This window comes from Aquarana catesbeiana, linkage group LG02 (genome assembly GCF_042186555.1).
Source record: "Aquarana catesbeiana isolate 2022-GZ linkage group LG02, ASM4218655v1, whole genome shotgun sequence".
Lineage (NCBI taxonomy): Eukaryota > Metazoa > Chordata > Amphibia > Anura > Ranidae > Aquarana > Aquarana catesbeiana.
Genome location: NC_133325.1, coordinates 273,692,217 through 273,712,194, shown reverse-complemented (window position 1 = coordinate 273,712,194; position 19,978 = coordinate 273,692,217). Strand labels below are relative to the sequence as shown.

General features: G+C 41.9%; 2 protein-coding genes across 2 annotated transcripts in view; one reads left to right on the top strand and one right to left on the bottom strand.

Annotated features, from left to right (window-relative positions):
- PCCA (propionyl-CoA carboxylase subunit alpha) overlaps positions 1-5,645 on the top strand; it is a 1,163,293-nt gene extending 1,157,648 nt beyond the window's left edge. Inside the window, exon 24 of the mRNA XM_073614439.1 lies at positions 5,427-5,645. Coding sequence (XP_073470540.1) covers positions 5,427-5,495 — 69 coding nt within the window. The 3' untranslated portion in view covers positions 5,496-5,645. The remainder of the gene's footprint in view (positions 1-5,426) is intronic.
- A 1,147-nt stretch (positions 5,646-6,792) lies between these two features.
- Positions 6,793-19,978, bottom strand: part of GGACT (gamma-glutamylamine cyclotransferase) — a 44,558-nt gene continuing 31,372 nt past the window's right edge. Inside the window, exon 2 of the mRNA XM_073614441.1 lies at positions 6,793-12,147. Within this exon, the coding sequence (XP_073470542.1) occupies positions 11,671-12,147 (477 nt within the window). The 3' untranslated portion in view covers positions 6,793-11,670. The remainder of the gene's footprint in view (positions 12,148-19,978) is intronic.

The following is a 19,978-nucleotide window of genomic DNA, read 5'->3' as shown; positions in this document are numbered from 1 at the left end:
AAAACCACTCCCAGCTAGCCAAGTCAGTATGCCTTACATCAGCTGCATTTCCTACTCTGCTTTAGGCTCATGGTCACTTCAGCAACTATGAACTACTGGTAAAATGGTCCTCCAGACTCTGAATAAATAGATAGCTATAACCAGCATCTAGCATGCTGCTGATCATAGCATTTCACTCATAAAGTGACTCCCTGCTGCTCTACTGACCACAGCAAGGAGAATCCAATGACGGGCAGGCCCTGGAAAAAAATTTCTGTGTATTCTACACTGCGCACTGTCTCCTCTGTGCCCACCAGTCCCCCTTGTTTGTAGCAGCACAGACAGTGGGCTGTGCAGGCAAAAAGACTGCCCGCAGATCCGGATGTTCAGGGTGGCTGAGTGGAGGATCGGTAAATATGACTATAAGTATAACTTTCCTGAATGAACACCAGTGCGATCAGTGTTGATCACCTAGTGTCCATTCATTAATACTGAGATAGTAAATATGAATGCCCATTTATGATTACGATCTCTTTGTGAATGAACTGGAGCACTCTGTACGGAACCCTTCCTGCTCAATGTATGAGTGCAACTGTGGCTGCAATAGAGAGCTTGAGGACTCAAAAGCTTTCTCTATTTCAAAAGTGAAATATCGGGGGTCTATTCAAACCCCTGATATTTCACTAAAGCACCCTCAGCCAGTAGTAAAAAAAATAAACAATTTTCCCTATTCATATCAGTGTGACATGGGAATGCATGTGCCATTGTGTATGTTCCACAGTGAAAAAAAAAAAACAGATCATTTTGCTGGTGCACTGCTATGTCAGTCATTGTTAATGCCACCTTAGCTCACCTTGCTATGCATTGCAGTGAGCCACAACACTTTTTTTTATCCAAACTCTTTTTTATTAAAGTGGAACTTCACCCAAAAAGGGCAAGTTCTGCTCCTTTGCACCCCCCCCCTCCTCCTCTTGAATTATTGGCATTTTTTTTAGGGTGAGCAAGTACCTGGTTTTGATAGGTACCCTCTTCCACTTCGGCCAGAACACCACGGTGATCTGAGCAGAAGTCCCCCCCCAGGTCCCAGACTGTGGGACCAAGTAAAGTGCTGTTGTGTCAATACCAGTAATAACCATACCAACAAACATCAGGTTAGTTTATTTGTGTATAGCAGTACCCAGCTAAAGATGGGATAGCAAAGAATCTTGCAGCCAACAAAGGATAAAAACAGGTCAATAAATATCACAACACTTATTACCATGCTTTGTGGTGTACTGAATTAAAAAAAAAAAAAGTATACACCTTTTTAGTGTGATTTATGTGCATTGGGAAGCCCATTTAACTGAATGGTCTTCCGTAACACGATGCATGGTAGTGCACGTGAAAACACGTATCAATGCACACTTGCTGGTGTGCATGTGTGCTGCAGTGGTGTCATGGTTATGCAGTAATTGTTCTCTGTCAGCTTACCTTCTCCTCATGTGTTCAGACTAAGAGGCCAGCCACTCACACCTGGCTGGTATTATAACCTCTCCTCTAAGCATGGCCCCACCCCAGGCCCTATCAGGGAACCCTATATTAACCTGTGCATTGCAAGCCAGCAGTGCTGATCAACCATTGTGTGTTAGCTTTCGTGTGTACTTGCTGTGTTTCCTACATCTGATTCCAGTTACCGACTTTGGCCTGTTCTCGAGGCTCTGGTGAACACCTGCTGGCTCTTAGACTCCGCACCCAGGGAATCTTATGCTCTAACCCCAGTAGGATCCGTGCTGGTGTTCCAGCGGCCCTGCCTTCCTTACCACCCTGATTCCCATCCACAGCAGTCAGCCGTAGGGTCCACTACCTTGCGGTGCACTCCTGATCCCAACGGTGTGCATCTGTCACCTAGCCTCAAGGTGACCTGACAAGTGGCACTGTTGCAACATATTGTAATGCTTATTTATTACTTTTTTTTTTTTTTACTTTTTTTAAATTATATATATATCGCAATTCACAACAGCACATTGCATCACATTGCCCTGCATTAATAAACTGTATGCCTGGATCATTTTATTACAACACGCACATGGTATTCTGGATCGAATGTTACCACAACACATAAGTGTAAAGCCAGCCTCCAGATTCATAGCATTGCTTATTTACAGTTTTGGGTACCTTCGATCTTCACATAAAGGCACAATTTTAAATTTACACGTTATTAGCTCAATACAGTTTTAGCTCTGAGATTTAGTAGAAATTGTGTAAGTTATGTTGTGTTTGTGAGCCTAATAATCAGAACCCGATCATAGACACACAACATGAAGCCTGTCTTACGAAAGTAGAAATTTCTGCTGCTATGTCTGATTTATTCCAACACCTGTAAATGATGTTCTGCCTCTACACCCCCTTATTATCTACAAAAGTTACAACCTGGGATACCTAGTTCATTTTCATTTGCAGAAGGCAAAGGGAAAGCTGTCTTTTTTGTGGAGGTTACAAATTATTTTTTATTGCCTGAATTATGGAAAGTTATATCTTCAGCTCCCGCCACATGCTAGCTATTGTGGACTCATTGGTTGCAATAAAGTATATATATATATATATATATATATATATATATATATATATATACACACACGTTCCTGGACAAGGCCATAGAGTAAGTGGGTGCTGCAGCAGATACCAGCTGGAAACTGGAAATGCCATACATCAAAGTATATCTCGTATACCGTGAATTGTCAAAATGAATGTCCCATCACATCACAGTGATAAAGTGCACTATTTTGGGACTGCACAAAACCCCTTTGCCAGGTATCTGCAGCAAAGAAACATTCTACTTTACCTTTGTGATGTGACCTTCTCACATATGAGATATACTCTGATGTATGGTGTCAATAGTCTCCAGCTGGTATCTGCTGCAACACCCACTTATGGCCTTCTCCAGAAATTTGTACGATGGGATTAATGCATGTTCATTGGTAGAAGCAGTGTGTTCTAGATAGATAAACTTGGTTCAACTAATTCCTTACATATTCTTTCATATTCTTACATATTCTTTCTTACATATTCTACATATTCTTCCAAGCACAAAAAAGAGGCCTACTTATAGAAAGATTTTCCCTATTCTTGATCAAGACCTTATATAATACCTTATATAATAATTCAGCCCAACTCTGGGAGGTTACTCCTTACTCCTAAAATTTTTTACACCTTGTACCCTATAGAAGAGGGGTTTAGGAAGAAATTAACTGTTCCTGGCCATCCTTTGGATTAAAGGTTTGCCCCCGCCCCTTGTCAAAAGAGGGGGAGTAAGATGTCTATTGACAGTTGCTCCACCTTAGAGCAAAGACATCCCAGCCTTTTGTTTTACTTTGCCCTTTGGAGAGATATACAAAACGTCTCTATTGCAGTTTTCTCTCCATTCTTTGTTTTTTCTCTGCTACACTTCCTTACTTGCTGCTTCACAAGGCAGACTGCTTTACCTACATCTTGTTGCTGTTTACTTTCACAAGGGGTGTTCATCTCCTTCCTATCTATGGACCCTTATCTATTCAACAATACATGTTCTGTCATATTCCAGAAAAACATCTATTTTTATCACTGCAGTGACTCGCCCACACAGAGCCCTCCCCTTGTGCTGAAAGGGTTACTCTCTTATAAGGGCCTCTGTAAGAATAAAATCTCCCTGTTAACCCTAACAACAGTTCTGCCTTGCCTCTCCCTATGTTCTTCCTGGGGTGGCCCCTCCTATTCTTGCGCTATTTGGCAATGAACTATGCTGGAAGACATTCCTTTTTGCTTCCCTAGGCTTTATTTACCCTTTGTGAAAAAGTTATTCCCCCCCCCCCCCATATCCTGCCTTGAAGACATGTCATACATTTATGATTTGCATTGTGGGTGGGCTCCAGACGGTTATATATGTCTGCATACCATATTTTTCCCTTGACACCTGAATCCATTTTGGTCTTCTCAGGGAGGTTATTTTGCCATTCTTTCTAGGCTTCTGTCCTTAGGGAACAAATCCCTCTTTCCCTACCTATACCCATCCTCATAAGACTTTCTCAGATTAATGTAATAGTTGCTGGCATGTGTTGTTGTCAGCTTGTGTTTTTGTAAAAAAAAACGTGCTGCTCTCCAGTGTGGTCATTCACAACACAAGCCAACAGTTGCAACTGTACTATCTCCTCTTGTTGCTGGCTGGTCTGTGTTCACCAGCTTTCTTTAGACCCCTTTCACACTGAGGCGGTTTTCAGGCGTTTTAGCGCTAGAAATATTGCCTGTAAAGTCCCGGAAAATTGCCTCCCATTCATTTCAGTGTGACTTTTCACACTGGGGCGGTGTGCTTGCGGGGGGTTAGGAAAAATCTTGCAAGCAGCATCTTTGGGGCGTTCTGGGAACGCTGTATACAGTGCTCCCAAAACACCCTGCCCATTAAAATGAATAGCCAGAGCGCCTGAAAAGTGTTTTGGAAGCGCCGCAAAACTGGCGCTTTCTACCACTTTCTTTGGCTGCTAGTGCGGGTTAAAAGCGCCCAGCTGGCGGCCGAAAAACGCCACTTAAACAGCGGTAAAGCGCCGCTAAAACGAGCAGCGCTTTACCGCTAACACTCGCCGGCCCCAGTGTGAAGGTAGCTATACAGTAAAAATGAAGATGGGGAGGGCTTCACAATTACATGGAAGAGTTGCAAAATAAAGGGGCGGTGGCTTCAGTGTTGGCTGTACCTCCCCCATGGGAACACCTATATATTGGGCTCTAGCACTGACAGAACTAAAAGTGTAAGTTTAATTAAAGGAGATAAATGGAATTAAAAAAAAAAAACATACATACTCGCCTCAATGCTGCAGCATCATTGTAATGCTACAGCTGTTCTACTTTGGCTCTAAGACCGAGAACTGAGCCATTGATCGCTCAGCTCTCAGTCTTCTTGAAGCGGAAAGCATTGACTGTCAGTCCTCACTCTCTGCTCTGTTCTGCCTGCACTCACTGTAGTACCTGCCGGAAGAGCTAAGATTCGAGAATTATTTCACCTTATTTCTACTTCTAGTAACCCATGCAGTATGAGGGGATCACACTGCACAGGTATATATTTAACAGAAGCCAGGAACGGGGGTTTAAAACTTGACAGAACCACAGATAACTACAGTTAAAACTATTTTGTTTCCAGTTTGCAATACTACAAAATGTAAATACGACTATGAGAATGAGAGGTGAAAGTTTATGAAAAGTAAAGTGTACGTGATATCCTAAAACACATGGTTATATCATTTAAATTTTGCATAGAAGAGAATTCAAGTGAAGTTTCAATTTCAGAATATTGCATTGCCTTTCTTTGTGTTATTTTTGGTAAATCTCCCATTCTGGGTAGGTGTTCACAACTGTGTTTCAGACATAAGAGCTAACCATCTGAATACTACAACACTGGCTAAAATAATTTTATGTATCTAACTTTATTGTAATGTTTTGAACAGGTAGTAGCTGTGCATTGCAAGCCTGGCGAAACTGTGGGAGAGGGAGATCTACTGGTGCAGCTGGAATAAATCCCATTTTCTACAAGACTTTGATACTTTAAACATGATTTCACGTCAACTCATATATTCATGTTTTGAGATGACATTCCTACAAAACAGATTTTATACAGTTATATTTATTAGAAATAAAGGTGGGATAAATAAACATGATTAAGAAATTTTCTGTGGTGGCTTATTTTTGTTATATTATCTCTCCTTGTGCGCTTTACATGTTGGCAGTTTTGTGGCAAACTTCACCGCAAAGATCATATTCCTCGCTTTTTGGTAGAAACTCACGACTGCATTATTTTCCTTCTTCCTGGATACCAAAGGGGAGAGTCTGACTTTTACAGTTACAAAAGTAGCCGCATTGTTTTCATAAGGAAATAAAAGAGTGGGATTGTCCTTTAAAGGTTTATAACAGACTACCTTCTATAAAGAATTCACTCAGCACGGGACTTTGAAGCAAGTGTAGATTACTGGAGTAGCAGTGTCTACTTCATTGATTCCCAACATCATTTGATTGTAATACCCAGAGACATATTCACCATGCTTTTTTTTTTTTTTTTTTTTAAATCAAAGAAGATTTATTTATAGTGTAGCAAGCAGGAGGCATAGAGTTCCAGGGCAAACAAATAGTACACAATACGAAATAGAGCTTGCAGGCCCATTTCTACTCCATAGGGTGTTACATAATGGAGTTTCTGATAATGCTAATATTTACCTCCAGAGTGAAAGTAATATACCGAGAGGCAGCAAAGACTGTGGGCTCGAACTGGCCGATTAATGGTACATAGACAAATATGTTGTCTATCAGGCATGTAGAGTCCTTCCTACTACTCGGAGTTAGACCTGAGGTATGTAACCATGGAGCTCAAAGTTTTTCAGATTTATTGGGACAGCCCCAATGTTGATAAATGTATCTTTTCAATCTATGTGTGTCACCCATGAGCTCCAACCATTCCTTATGGGTAGGGGGATCCCCCAACTTCCAATGTACCAACATGGCCTGGAATATGACTTATATACACAATACTTAGTTTTGTGGGAAAAGTGCTGTTTTAGTAGTGCATGCAACTTAAAATCTCTTTGCTGAATTGATCATTTGTGTCAAGGTATGCAGGAGGAAAATGAATCAGTATTACAGTGGAACAGAAAAATATGCTTCTTGATTAATAGTGCGATGCTGATACTCCAGGAATGTTTTAAAATCCAGCATCTTAACAAAATAGTCCTAATTGTCAGATTCATTGGATAATCCAAAAAAAAGGTCAACTTACATTAAATAGACAGTAGGGCAGAAATGACCGTAAATAATGAGTTATAATTATCCTTATATTGCACTTTATTGTAGAGTATCTAACCAAAAATGCAATTTTTTTGCAGGGGGTGCTCACAATCTGATTTGTATGTTAGTAGAGACTTTGGGGAAAATCAGCAAGCCAATCACACAAGCAGGAAATAACATTTCTGGGGGGCGTTCTGTACACCATCTGTGTACAGAATCCCTCCAGGTAGCCATATTGCTTTGCATGTTACAGAAAATTACAGAGCTGCAGATTGAAAAGGAATGGTAACATTGAATTACAATATCTTGACATTAAATGTCATAACACTGAGATACAATATGACTTGTGGCACAATTGTATATGCTATATTATAATTTATTTTTTTTCCAACGAAAGTGGAGTTACTCAAAGTGCCCGTGTTGAAATAAAATTACCCAATGTAGTTTTACCATGTACAACTGTGTGTATTTATGTATAATATATATATATTTTTTTTTTTTTACATCAGAGATATACACAAAATGTAGTCCCTGAGACCAAAGAAGCCTTAGTTCCATGTTCAGCTAACAGCAGATATTGCACATGTCCAGTATAGAACCCCAGCTTACCATATACAATTACTGACACTTGCTTTCTGTTTTTAAAACATACGTTATTCAATGGATGTGAAAGGTTCAATATTGACTCTATATGTGATGAGCTTGTAAGTCCTAAAAAAATAGGCCCAACCCTTATTTTTTTGTTTGTATTATAAAAATGGCATTAGCTAAGGTTTCTTTTTCTGTAGACCACCATTGGTATTGACAGTTGTGATTTTTCCAGAGATTACAATGACAGCAGATTGATCAAGTCCACACATTCATTCTACATTTCACCTAACATATTTTTATTTAAACAATTTATAACGCTATATGTGCAGATCCCCAGCACTGTCCCTTTAAATTATACAATTCATATATATACACTATAAATCATAAAAATCAATTATGCAAAATGTCATCACAGTCCTTCCAACAAAGTGCAATAGTGCTTTTTTCAAAGTGCAAACATTGCTCCAGATCTTCTTATGTGCAATAAGGTGCTGTGCTCCCCCTTTTGTGCCCTCACTCACCAAATAATGAGTGTAAATATGCCTGTACTAGATAAATGCTTGGATATCATCTCTCCAGCTCCTCCACAAATGATGAATGTAAATACACCTGTCAAAGGTGGCTACTCAGATGTCATTTCTCCAGCTCCTCCACTTCTCTCAATAGGATAGCAGGTTAATGCTCACATAAAGGGGGTAGAAATATCTCCATAGTGTGATTCCATTTTATTGTTAAAAAATGTTTAAAAATATAATACATTTTCCACTCACAAATTCACTGTGCAAACAAGCATGGGTTTGGAACCAACAGCACAGTGTGCATTCCAAAAGCCGCACGTGACATCAAAAAGGGAGCACGGCAACTTATTGCACATAAGATAATTTGGAGCACTGTTGCACTTTGTTGGGAGGACTGACATTTTACACGATTGAGCTTTATGAACTTTTATGATTTTATAGTGTGTGTGTGTGTGTGTGTGTGTGTGTATATATATATATATATATATATATATATATATATATATATATATATATATATATATAGTATTTTGCCGTATTTGTCAATGAGGTTCTTTATCTTCTCAGATGGTAAAGCTGCCCATTCCTCTTGGCAAAAAGCCACCAATTCCTGTAAATTCTTGGGCTGTCTTGCATGAACTGCACATTTGAGATCTCCCCAGAGTGGCTCAATGATATTGAGGTCAGGAGACTGAGATGGCCACTCCAGAACCTTCACTTTATTCTGCTGTAGCCAGTGACAGGTCGACTTGGCCTTGTGTTTTGGATCATTGTCATGTTGTAATGTCCAAGTCCTATGCGCAGCTTCCTGGCTGATGAATGCTAATGTTCCTCCAGTATTTTTTGATAACATACTGCATTCATCTTGCCATTAATTTTGACCAAATTTCCTGTGTTTTTGTAGCTCACACATCCCCAAAACATCAGCGATCCACCTCCATGTTTCACAGTAGGAATGGTGTACCTTTCATCATAGGCCTTGTTGACTCCTCTCCAAATGTAGTGTTTATGGTTGTGGCCAAAAAGCTCAATTTTGGTCTCATAACTCCAAATGACTTTGTGCCAGAAGGTTTGAGGCTTGTCTCTGTGCTGTTTGGTGTATTGTAAGCGGAATACTTTGTGGCATTTGCGTAGTAATGGCTTTCTTCTGACGATTAGACCATGCAGCCCATCTTTCTTCAAGTGCCTCCTTATTGTGCACCTTGAAACAGCCACAACACATGTTTTCAGAGAGTCCTGTATTTCACCTGAAGTTATTTGTGGGTTTTTCTTTGCATCCCAATAATTTTCCTTGCTGAAATTTTAGTTGGTCTACCTGACCGTGGTTTGGTTTCAACAGAACCCCTCATTTTCTACTTCTTGATGTTTGAACACTGCTGAATGGCATTCTCAATTCCTTGGATATCTTTTTATATCCCTTTCCTGTTTTATACAGTTCAGCTACCTTTTCCCGCAGATCCTTTGACAATTCTTTTGCTTTCCCCTTGACTCAGAATCCAGAAACGTCAGTGCAGCACTGGATGAAAGATGCAAGGGTCTGTCAGGAGTCCAGAAACTCATTGACCTTTTATACACACACACTAATTACAAGCAAACAGATCACAGGTGAGGATGGTTACCTTTAATAGCCATTCAAACCCCTTTGTGTCAACTTGTGTGCATGTCATCAGGCCAAAATCACCAGGGTATGTAAACTTTTGATCGGGGTCATTTGGGTAGTTTCTGTATTGATTATGATTTAAAAAGAGTAAACACAGTTGATTGATAATAAATGGCTTCAGCCAAACACTAACCATGAGTGATAAAAATGTTTTATGTTATCATTCATATTCTCTGAAAAATGGCCAAGAAATCATAAATTCCACCATGGTATGTAAACTTATGAGCACAACTGTATATACAGTATCTCACAAAAGTGAGTACACCCCTCACATTTTTGTAAATAGGTTATTTTATCTTTTCATGTGACAACACTGAAAAAATTACACTTTGCTACAATGTAAAGTAGTGTAAATATGCTGCCCCCTCAAAATAACTCAACACACAGCCATTAACTACTTCCCCGCCATATAGCTGAATGACGGCCGGAAAGTGGGTCTGTTATCCTGACTGGGCATCATAGGTCCAGCAGAATAAGCCACGATTGTGCGCAGTGCGGCGTTTGGTGGTGTCAGTCTGACACACCGCATTTCCGATCGTGGTAAGGTGCCTATGACGTGATCAGCTGTGTCCAATCACAGCTGATCACAGTAGACACAGCTGATCACAGTGTAAACAGGAAAAGTCGTGTATTGGCTTTTCCTCCACTCACACTGACAGGGACGAGTAGAGGAGATCCGATCGGCTGCTCTCCTGACAGGGTGGTATCTGCGCTGATTATTAGTGCAGCCCCCCAAGGATGCCCACCCTTGACCACCAGGTAAGCCCAATAGAGCCCACAAGGGATGCCAATCAGTGCCCATCAGTGATGCCTGCCAGTGCTGCCTATTAGTGCCCATCAGTGCTGCCTATGAGTGCCCATCAGTGCTGCCTATGAGTGCCCATCAGCGCTGTATATCAGTCCCACCTATCAGTGCTGCTTATCAGTGCCACCTCAGTAGTGACCATCAGTGCAGCCTCATCAGTGCCCAATCAGTGAAGGAGAAACTTACTTATTTACAAAGTTTTGTAACAAACGAAGAAAACGTTTTTTGGGTTTTTTTTTTGTTTTTTATTTGTCTTTTTTTATTTGTTGAGCAAAAAGTGCCCTGTATTGAAGTGGTTAATGTTGTTTAAACCACTGGCAACCTTAAGTGAAAATGTCCAAATTGGGCCCAAAGTGCCAATATTTTGTGTGGCCACCATTTTCCAGCACTGCCCTAACCCACTTGGGCATGGAGTTCACCAGATCTTCACAGGTTGCCACTGGAGTCCTCTTCCACTCCTCCATGACGACATCGCAGAGCTGGTGGATGTTAGAGACCTTGCACTCCTCCACCTTCCATTGGAGGATGCTTGATAGGGTTTAGGTTTAGAGTCATGTTTGGCCAGTCCATCACCTTTACCCTCAGCTTCTTTAGCAAGGCAGTGGTCGTCTTGGAGGTGTGTTTGAGGTCATTGTCATGTTGGAATACTGCCCTGTGGCCCAGTCTCCAAAAGGAGGGGATCATGCTCTGCTTCAGTATGTCACAGTACATGTTGGCATTCATTGTTCCCTCAATGAACTGTAGCTTCCCAGTGCTGGTGAAAAAATGGCTAATTGGGCCCAATTTGGACATTTTCACTTAGGGATGTACTCACTGCTGTTGCCAGCGGTTTAGAAATTAATGGCTGTGAGAGTTATTATGAGGGGACAGCAAATTTACACTGTTATACAAGCTGTACACTCACTACTTTACATTGTAGCAAAGTGTAATTTCTTGAGTGTTGTCACATGAAAAGATATAATAAAATATTTACAAAAATGTGAGGGTGTACCCACTTTTTTGTGAGATACTGTGTGTGTGTTACATATATATATATTTTATAATTTAAAGGGACAGCGCTGGGGATATGCACATGTTTCATTTAAAGGGACCACAGACCTCTTTCCCAGCAGCAGCCCATACACCAGTTTTTAGGACTTTATTGTTACTTCATAGACACTTTCCCTACCTAAGCACAGGTACACAAACATCAGATCAATTTATTAAGATAGTTGAAGCCAAATTACTAAAATAGCAGTAAAATGTGTATCTTAAATATGAAATTGTGTATAATTTAATCAGAATGTCTTGTAATCACAGTGTATTAAGAGGTAATATTTCCTTTGTGTATAAGGCCACATTTATTATCTGTCCTGACGATCACAGAAAAGCAATCCATGTGCCCCACAGGAATCGTAACAGTCATGGTAAGTTAGACTAAGCCACTCTGGCTTGTAGCTTGTCGTGCTGTAGACAAAACACTCTATGGTGCTAGCAGCTGGTCTCTCCTCAGGTGAGCCATCTTTACCTTCCCAATCCAATATTTCAATCCTCTTAATAGTGCGTTGGTACATGTCTGGGCAGCCTTCAAATTCATCCAGGAATTGTAGCATCTGGTCATCAACTGAGTAGATTTCTCCAGCAATACGATGACCCGTTCTTGGGACTTCTAAGAGAAATGGAATGTTCTCTTCCCGTGCAATGACCAATGGATACTTGTCAACAGTGCGTCCCCTGCCTTTAAATAATGCTTTTCCAAGCTTAGAATCTGTCATAATGTGATAGTTTGGCTGTCCTTGTTTCAGAGTTCCATATACAAAGATGTTATGCATGACTTCTTCCTGTGGGAAAATGAATTTAGATATATGGATCATTAATCCATTCAAGATAAAGTAAATGGTAGGATATATTAAATGAATGACACACTGAGGTTGATTTACTAAAACCAGAGAGTGCAAAATGTGGTGCAGCTGTGCATGGTAGACAATCAGCTTCTAACTTAAGCTTCATTGTTCAATTAAGCTTTGACAAAAAAAAACCTGGAAGCTGATTGGTTTCTATGCAGAGCTGCACCAGATTTGCGCACTCAAGTTTTAGTAAATCAACCACATTAAGTCTATTTTCTCTAAAACAACTCCTAACATTACCCATTCTTTTAGATGTGGTTTCAGTTTTGTTTAGAAAAAAAATCATCTGTTCACCTTCATAAAATGCAAGAGTTTTGCAAGCCTTATTACATATTGCTATTGTGCCTTACTAGCGTACATAAAATAAATGTTCCAACAGAGAGGCTGAGACTCCAGCAGTTGCCATGGAAGCCGGACAGAATATGGATCGCCTTAGAATTCCCAACGCTTATAAGAAGTTGCAAAATTCAACCGGTTGCCATCTACCCACACCTAACACCTCTTTTTAGGCCTTGTATATGCAGACTTAATCTTGTACAGAAGGCGTTTAAAAGGCTTTAGCAAGATTTCTCTGCTTTCCAGAATTTTTAAGAACAACACTCAGATCATTATGGTAGTGCAGGTTCTCTTTATACAAACTGCAGGCAGGTTTCTAGTAGTGCTGAAGGTCCCCAAAAGCCTGCTTAAAGGTTTGTTGATTTGTTTAACCACTTCAGCTTTCGTACCTGTATACTCTTAAGGCCCCTTTCACATGGATGGACCATCCATTGCTCTCTATGGAGCGGCGGATGTCAGTGGACACCCACTGGCATCCAATTTGGTACGCTAAAAAAAGCCATTGGGTGGGTCAGTTGACAGTCGAGTGGAAACTGATTGCCCCATAGAGAAGAGCAGACTGTGTCCCTGTCCGGTCTGCATAGCGGAGCAACCATGGAACTGTCATCCACTTGCTCAGTGGGGATCAGCGGACAGATCCTCCGCTGAGCAGGTGGATCCACTTGACGGAGTCTGCCCCGTCTGAAAGGGGCCTTATGAATGAAAACAATGTTTATATTTACACTATGGGCCTGTTTATTGGCATCAACTTTGTCATTACTTATAATAGCAAAGTAATGCATACATTTTATTCTATAATTTGACTAGTTTAAAATGAAACTAAAATGGTGTTTGTGGTATGGCAGTTATTTGCAAATGAAAAAACAATTCTTGTTGCGACACTGGAAAAAAAAAAAAAATGAAAACTTAAAAAAAAAATGAATGGTAAAAAAAAAAAGAAAAAAAAGAAAAACATAAACAGGACAAATAGTAAATCTCCCAAATGGGGGCACAGACAGCAACAAAAACTGACAAGGGTTTTAATCTCTCTCCACTCTAAAACTAAAAAAAAAAGTTTTGCCTTTAGTTACACTTTTACTTTGGATTAATAAGAAGTTAAATAGAAATACATTTTATTAAAAAAAAAGTAAAGGTTTTTTTTTAAATATAAATGCTATTCAGTGCTCGAGTTGCTGCCATATTGGAGATTCTCATACCGTTCAGTCATGTTCAAACAACACCTATGAAATAAGACAGTTGGTCAACTGGCAAACAAAATTTGTTGTATATGTTATGCTTTATCTCCTTTTTATTAAAATAGTCTGTTCAAGGGATTACAAAAGAATACAAAATAGTCATACAGTGACAGATCGGAGCTCTGTCAAAGTTCATATCCTTCAGACTTTTAACTGAATAAAAAATACATGGTCGCATATTCACTGATAAAGTGTATATATAATAGACAATACAAGAAAGATGAATGCATTGTTTAATTCAAAATTTGGTCATAACAATCGCAAACATAACATTACAGGCATACCCTAACTAGCCGGCTTGGTAAGTGGTAGAATATACCCGCATGTATAGTGCTGAATGTATCCGACGATTCTAGCAAGACTAAACCAACAAAGTTAATAATCATTGTAGAATGTTAACAGAAGGAGAAATAAGAAAGAAATTGTGTCAGAACAAGCAATGCATGTTTGGGTGTTATATACAGTATCTCACAAAAGTGAGTACACCCCTCACATTTTTGTAAATATTTTATTACATCTTTTCATGTGACAACACTCAAGAAATGACACTTTGCTACAATTTAAAGTAGTTAGTGTACAGCTTCTATAACAGTGTAACTTTGTTGTCCCCTCAAAATAACTCAACACACAGCTATTAATGTCTAAACCGCTGGCAACAAAAGTGAGTACACCCCTAAGTGAAAATGTCCAAACTGGGCCCAAAGTGTCAATATTTTGTGTGGCTACCTTTATTTTCCAGCACTGCCGTAACACTCTTGGGCATGGAGTTCACCAGAGCCTCACAGGTTACCACTGGAGTCCTCTTCCACGCCTCCATGATGACATCACGGAACTGGTGGATGTTAGAGACCTTTCGCGACTCCACCTTCGGTTTGAGGATGCCCCACAGATGCTCAATAGGGTTTAGGTCTGGAGACATGCTTAGCTAGTCCATCACCTTTACTCTCAGCTTCTTTAGCAAGGCACTGGTCATCTTGAAGGTTTGTTTGGGGTTGTTATCTTGTTGGAAAACTGCCCTGTGGCCCAGTCTCAGAAGGGAGGGGATCATGCTCTGTTTCAGTCTGTCACAGTACATGTTGGGATTCATGGTTCTCTCAATGAACTGTAGCTCCCCAATGCTGGCAGTATTCATGCAGCCCCAAATAAGTTTATCTTGGTCTCATCATCTCATCATATTCTTGTGCATCATCTTTAGAAAAGGCTTCCTTCTTGGACGACAGCCATGCAGACCAATTTGATGCCGTGTGCGGCGTATGGTCTGAGCACTGAAAGGCTGACCCCCCACCCCTTCAAGCTCTGCAGCAATGCTGGCAGCACTCATACGTCTATTTTTCAAAGACAACCTCTGGATTTGAGCATGTGCACTCAACCCCTTTGGTCGACCATGGCGAGGCCTGTTCTGAGTGGAAAATTTCCTGTTAAACCTCTGTGTGGTCTTGGCCACTGTGCCGCAGCTCAGTTTCATGGTCTTGGCAATCTTCTTATAGCCTATGCCAGGGATATGCAATTAGCGGACCTCCAGCTGTTGCAGAACTACAAGTCCCACGAGGCATAGCAAGACTCTGACAGCCACAAGCAGGACAACCAGAAGCAGAGCCATGATGGGACTTTTTTGCAACAGCTGGAGGTCCACTAATTGCATATCCCTGGCCTAGGCCATCTTTATGTAGAAAAACAATTCTTTTTTTCAGCTCCTCAGAGAGTTCTTTGCCATGAGGTGCCATGTTGAACTTCCAGTGACCAGTATGAGAGAGTGAGAGCGATAACACCTTCTACTTTACATTGTAGCAAAGTGTCATTTCTTCACTGTTGTCACGTGAAAAGATATATAATAACATATTTTCAAAAATGTGAGGGATGTACTCACTTTTGTGAGATACTGTATCTTATAACCTGCATACAATGCAATATCTAATATGTAGGCTGTATGACTAGATGCTTCTGTGACAGATAATGTGATCATATTTAGAACATCAACACTAATAAAGACACCAATGTAGCCAGGCACTTTAGATTACAGCATGGTCCCTCAGAATACAAATGATAGAACCGATTGACTCTCCCATTAGAGGAGGGAATCGTTTCTCCCTTCTCTGTAAAAGGGAGGTTTATTGGATTTTAAACTTCAAACCCGCATTTCTAAATGACTCAACCAGGAGTGGGATATTACCCATTAGTATGAGTAAACCACTTCCTCCCCCACTGATTCTCTTCCCTTTCACAAAACCCACCCCTCCTCCAAATCCCCCCTTTCCTCCTCCCCCAAACCCCATTTCTTGTCCTCATTCCCCACCATCTCCCCCCACTTTTCCTGCCCTCACTACCCCCCTCCTGTCAGGCTGCCTTTAGATCACATTTTGATGGGGACAAGGATCTTTTTTTTTAATTTGACACTTCTTCTGTTGAATGAGTAGGGGTCATCCGATGGGGCCATCCGATGATGTAATTGTGTGACCCAGCGCCCTTGTGACGTCATCGACCCAGCATGCCCCGAGTCACCAACTAATGTCATTGGGTGCCCCCACCCCCTTAGTTATTTAAGAACTGTCAGATGGCAGAAGCCTTCGTTTTTGTTTTTTTTGTTTTTGTTTTTTTTTGCAGGTCGGCAGCGACAACATTTATTGTGATCTATGCTGGATTTACTTTGGGGGACATTGTTTTTGTTTGCTTTTTTAATAAAGGAATTGATGAAATTTGATGAAAAATTGTACCCCATGTTAAAGGGGGCATCCAAATTCTGATAAGCCCCCCACCCACAGACCCCCACAACCATCGGCCAGGGTTGTGGGGAAGAGGCCCTTGTCCCCATCAACATGGGGACAAGGTACTCTTGGGAGGGAAAAGAGCCCCCCTGCCTCAAAGCACCCCCCCATGTTGAGTGCATGTGGCCTGATATGGTTCAGGAGGGGGGCGCATGCTCGTCCACTCCTTTCCTGGCCTGCAGCGCTGCATGCTTGGATAGGGGTCTGGTATGGATTTTGGGGGACCCCACACTATTTTTTTTCTACATTTTGGCATGGGGTGCCGCCTAAAATCTGTACCAAGCCTGAAGGGCCTGGTATGGATTTAATGGGGGACACGCAGTTGTTTTTTTTAAGTTTTTTAATGCTGGCATTCTTTGGTTTACATTCAGCTGTCAGCAAGGAAGCACCTTAACTGACTATCCACAGTTTAAGGAGCCTTTCCTATTAGAAAAAATGCAAAATTCATGGTCCATTGTGCAGGTCCAATGAAGCCTTGCATGCAAAACACAATATGCTGTGGGGAAAAAAAATTCCCAGGCCCATTCCAGAAATGCAGTGGCTGAAAAATGCATAAATGAGAACGTGTCCCATTGGAAACCATGTTAAATGGACTGTAGTGTGTTTCTGCAAAATGCACTAAAAACCCACTATTTTTATTTATGCTTTTTCACATAGATGTGTGTGTAAATATACTGTAGATATTTTATTCATTAGCTTGTCGAGTAATGCATCAAATCTATACACTTTTTTCAAACACTTTTCTATTCCACACATTACCCATCTTTATATTGTCTCTTTTAATTCTCATTTTTATTTCATTTTTTGATTTCATGATTTTTCTTTTTTTTTGTTTATATTTGCATACTCACCTTCAGTTTCCATTGATTTTTCAAGCATTTTCTTTAAGACTACTTACTTTTTTACGGCTGATGATGCTTTCAATACTTCTTTGACAGGAGTCACTTTCGGAGGGGAGGGGGGGTTGTGGAACTTGGCTTACCTTAGAGAGCTCTGGAGACTCCGTGTCCAGCTCCCCTGGCCCCTCTTATGTGTAAATCACCCTGTGTCCATTAGGGGCACAGGGTAACTGAGAACCCCACTATGATCTGTGCTATTTAGACACACTGTACAGCCATACTGGAATGTTGTGTGTATATATTGTGTGTTGTCTCATGCTGTTGTGAACTCTTTGCTAGGAGCGTTTGGGGTGGGGGATGTATTCCAATGTTCTATTGTGTCTGGCTGCCTTGGATATTATGGGATGTGTATGTAGATTAGCTGTGAGATTGGTGGGGGCGAATTCCTCCAACAGCTCTCCCTGCTGATAAGACTGTTTACTGATGAGAAATTTCAATACACCTGACCTGTGTGTCTATTGTGATTGGACAGTTTACCCCACCCTGAATCCAAGGGTGGGCGGAGTGTCTCTGAGTTGTATATCTGTGATAAGGTGCTGGAATAAAGGAGTTTGATGTTCACCCTACACTGAGTTACGGCTGGTGACTGGGTGGGCTAAAGGGTCTTGGATAGTGCTGGTTCTGGACAAAGGAAGCATTTACAGTGGACATAATCCTGTTGAGGATAAGGGTTCATCACAACTTCCATTATGATTCTGACTCCCACCTCTATGACTAAGCCTCCGTGGGTGGGGCAAAACTCAGCGGAGCGTTGATTGTGTAGGCTAAGGCAGTTCCTTATTCTGATCTTACATCAGCTGGCCAGGAGAGCAGTGTCCACCTAACTCTATTGTGTGTGTGAAGGTCACACCTGCTATGTAATACAAATACAAAACTGTAATTTTGACAGCAGGCAATTGCCAGCAATAGCAGGGGGAGATGAGCTAAATGTAGGAGATGCTTCCTAAAAACTTTGACAATTTTTAAGACAATATCTTACGTTTAAAATGCTGAGTTATTAAAAAATGTTTAAAAAGCTGCCTGAAGCTTGCTCAATGCATTGTAATAACTTGCTGTACACAGTGCTCTTACACAAGCTGAAGTTTGTTCATTTAAAGCGGAGTTCCACATAAAATGGAACTTCCCCTTTTCGGAGCCCTCCCCCCCTCCGGTGTCACATTTGGCACCTTTCAGGGGGGAGGGGGGTGCAGATACCTGTATAATACAGGTATTTTCACCCACTTCCGGGCATAGACCCCCGCGGGGGGTCTACGCCACTTCCTGTCCCCCTCCCGCTGTTTGCTGGGAGACACACAGGTCCCAGAGACAGCAGGGACCATTCGGATTGCGCAGCGTGACTCGTGCATGCGCAGCAGGGAACCAGGAAGTGAAGCCGCAAGGCTTCACGTCCTGATCCCCTTAGCGAAGATGGCGGCGGCAGCATCCGAGGACCGAGGGACGGTTCGGCCTCGGGTGCCGACATCGCGGGCACCCTGGACAGGTAAGTGTCCTAATTTTAAAAGTCAGCAGCTGCAGTATTTGTAGCTGCTGACTTTAAAAAAAAAAAAATTCAGCAGACCTCCGCTTTAAGGCTCTGGAGTGGCCTGGCCTTTTAATGTGCAAGATTAACTTTTTGTAAGACATGACATGGTAAAAGATGACATGTTTATCCGGTTCCCGACCGGCGCACGCCGATGTACGTCGGCAGAATGGCATGGCTGGGCAAATGGGCGTACCTGTACGTCCATTTGAATTCCCTGCCGTGCCATTGCATGCGTGCCGGTGTCTTGCCGAGAATGTTCCCTCGGTGGATAAGTTCCCCCCTGTACTGCGCAGGCGCAGCGCCTGCGCAGTACATACTACTGTCAGCCGCCGGAGATAGCCGAAGCTCAAATGCTTCAATCAGCTGTACACGGCGCCTGCGCTCTGGGTCCAGATTCCTTCCCCACCATCCAAGTGGACCTAGAGGGGGAATCTAAAAGTGCCCAGCGCAGCGAGGCCGTGCCCGAAGCGTGGCGAGCGAAGCGAGCCCGCGAGGGGCCCTCTTACAGGCGCCGTGTACAGCTGATTTTCAGCTGTTCTGCTTCGGCTATTTCCGCCGATACCTACTGCGCAGGCGCAGTAGAGGGGGGAACTTATACGCCGAGCGGAACTTTCTCGGCAGAACACCGGCCGGGAGCTCCAAGAGTCGGGTTGCGGGTCCCGCGGACTGGAGCGCCGCGGAGATACCCGCGATCGGCTCACGGAGAGGACGAACGGGGAAATGCTGATGTAAACAGCATCTCCCCGTTTTGCCTAGAGACAAGTGTCACTGATCACAGCTCCCTGTCATCGGGAGCTGTGATCAGAGTAATGACACTGCTAGCCCATCCCCCTATAGTTAGTAATCACTCCCCTAGGACACACTTAACCCCTCCCCGCCCCCTAGTGGTTAACCCCTTCACTGCCAGTGTAATTTACACAGTAATCAGTGCATTTTTAATCGCACTGATCGCTGTATAAATGACAATGGTCCCAAAAATGTCCGCCATAACATCGCAGTCACAATAAAAAT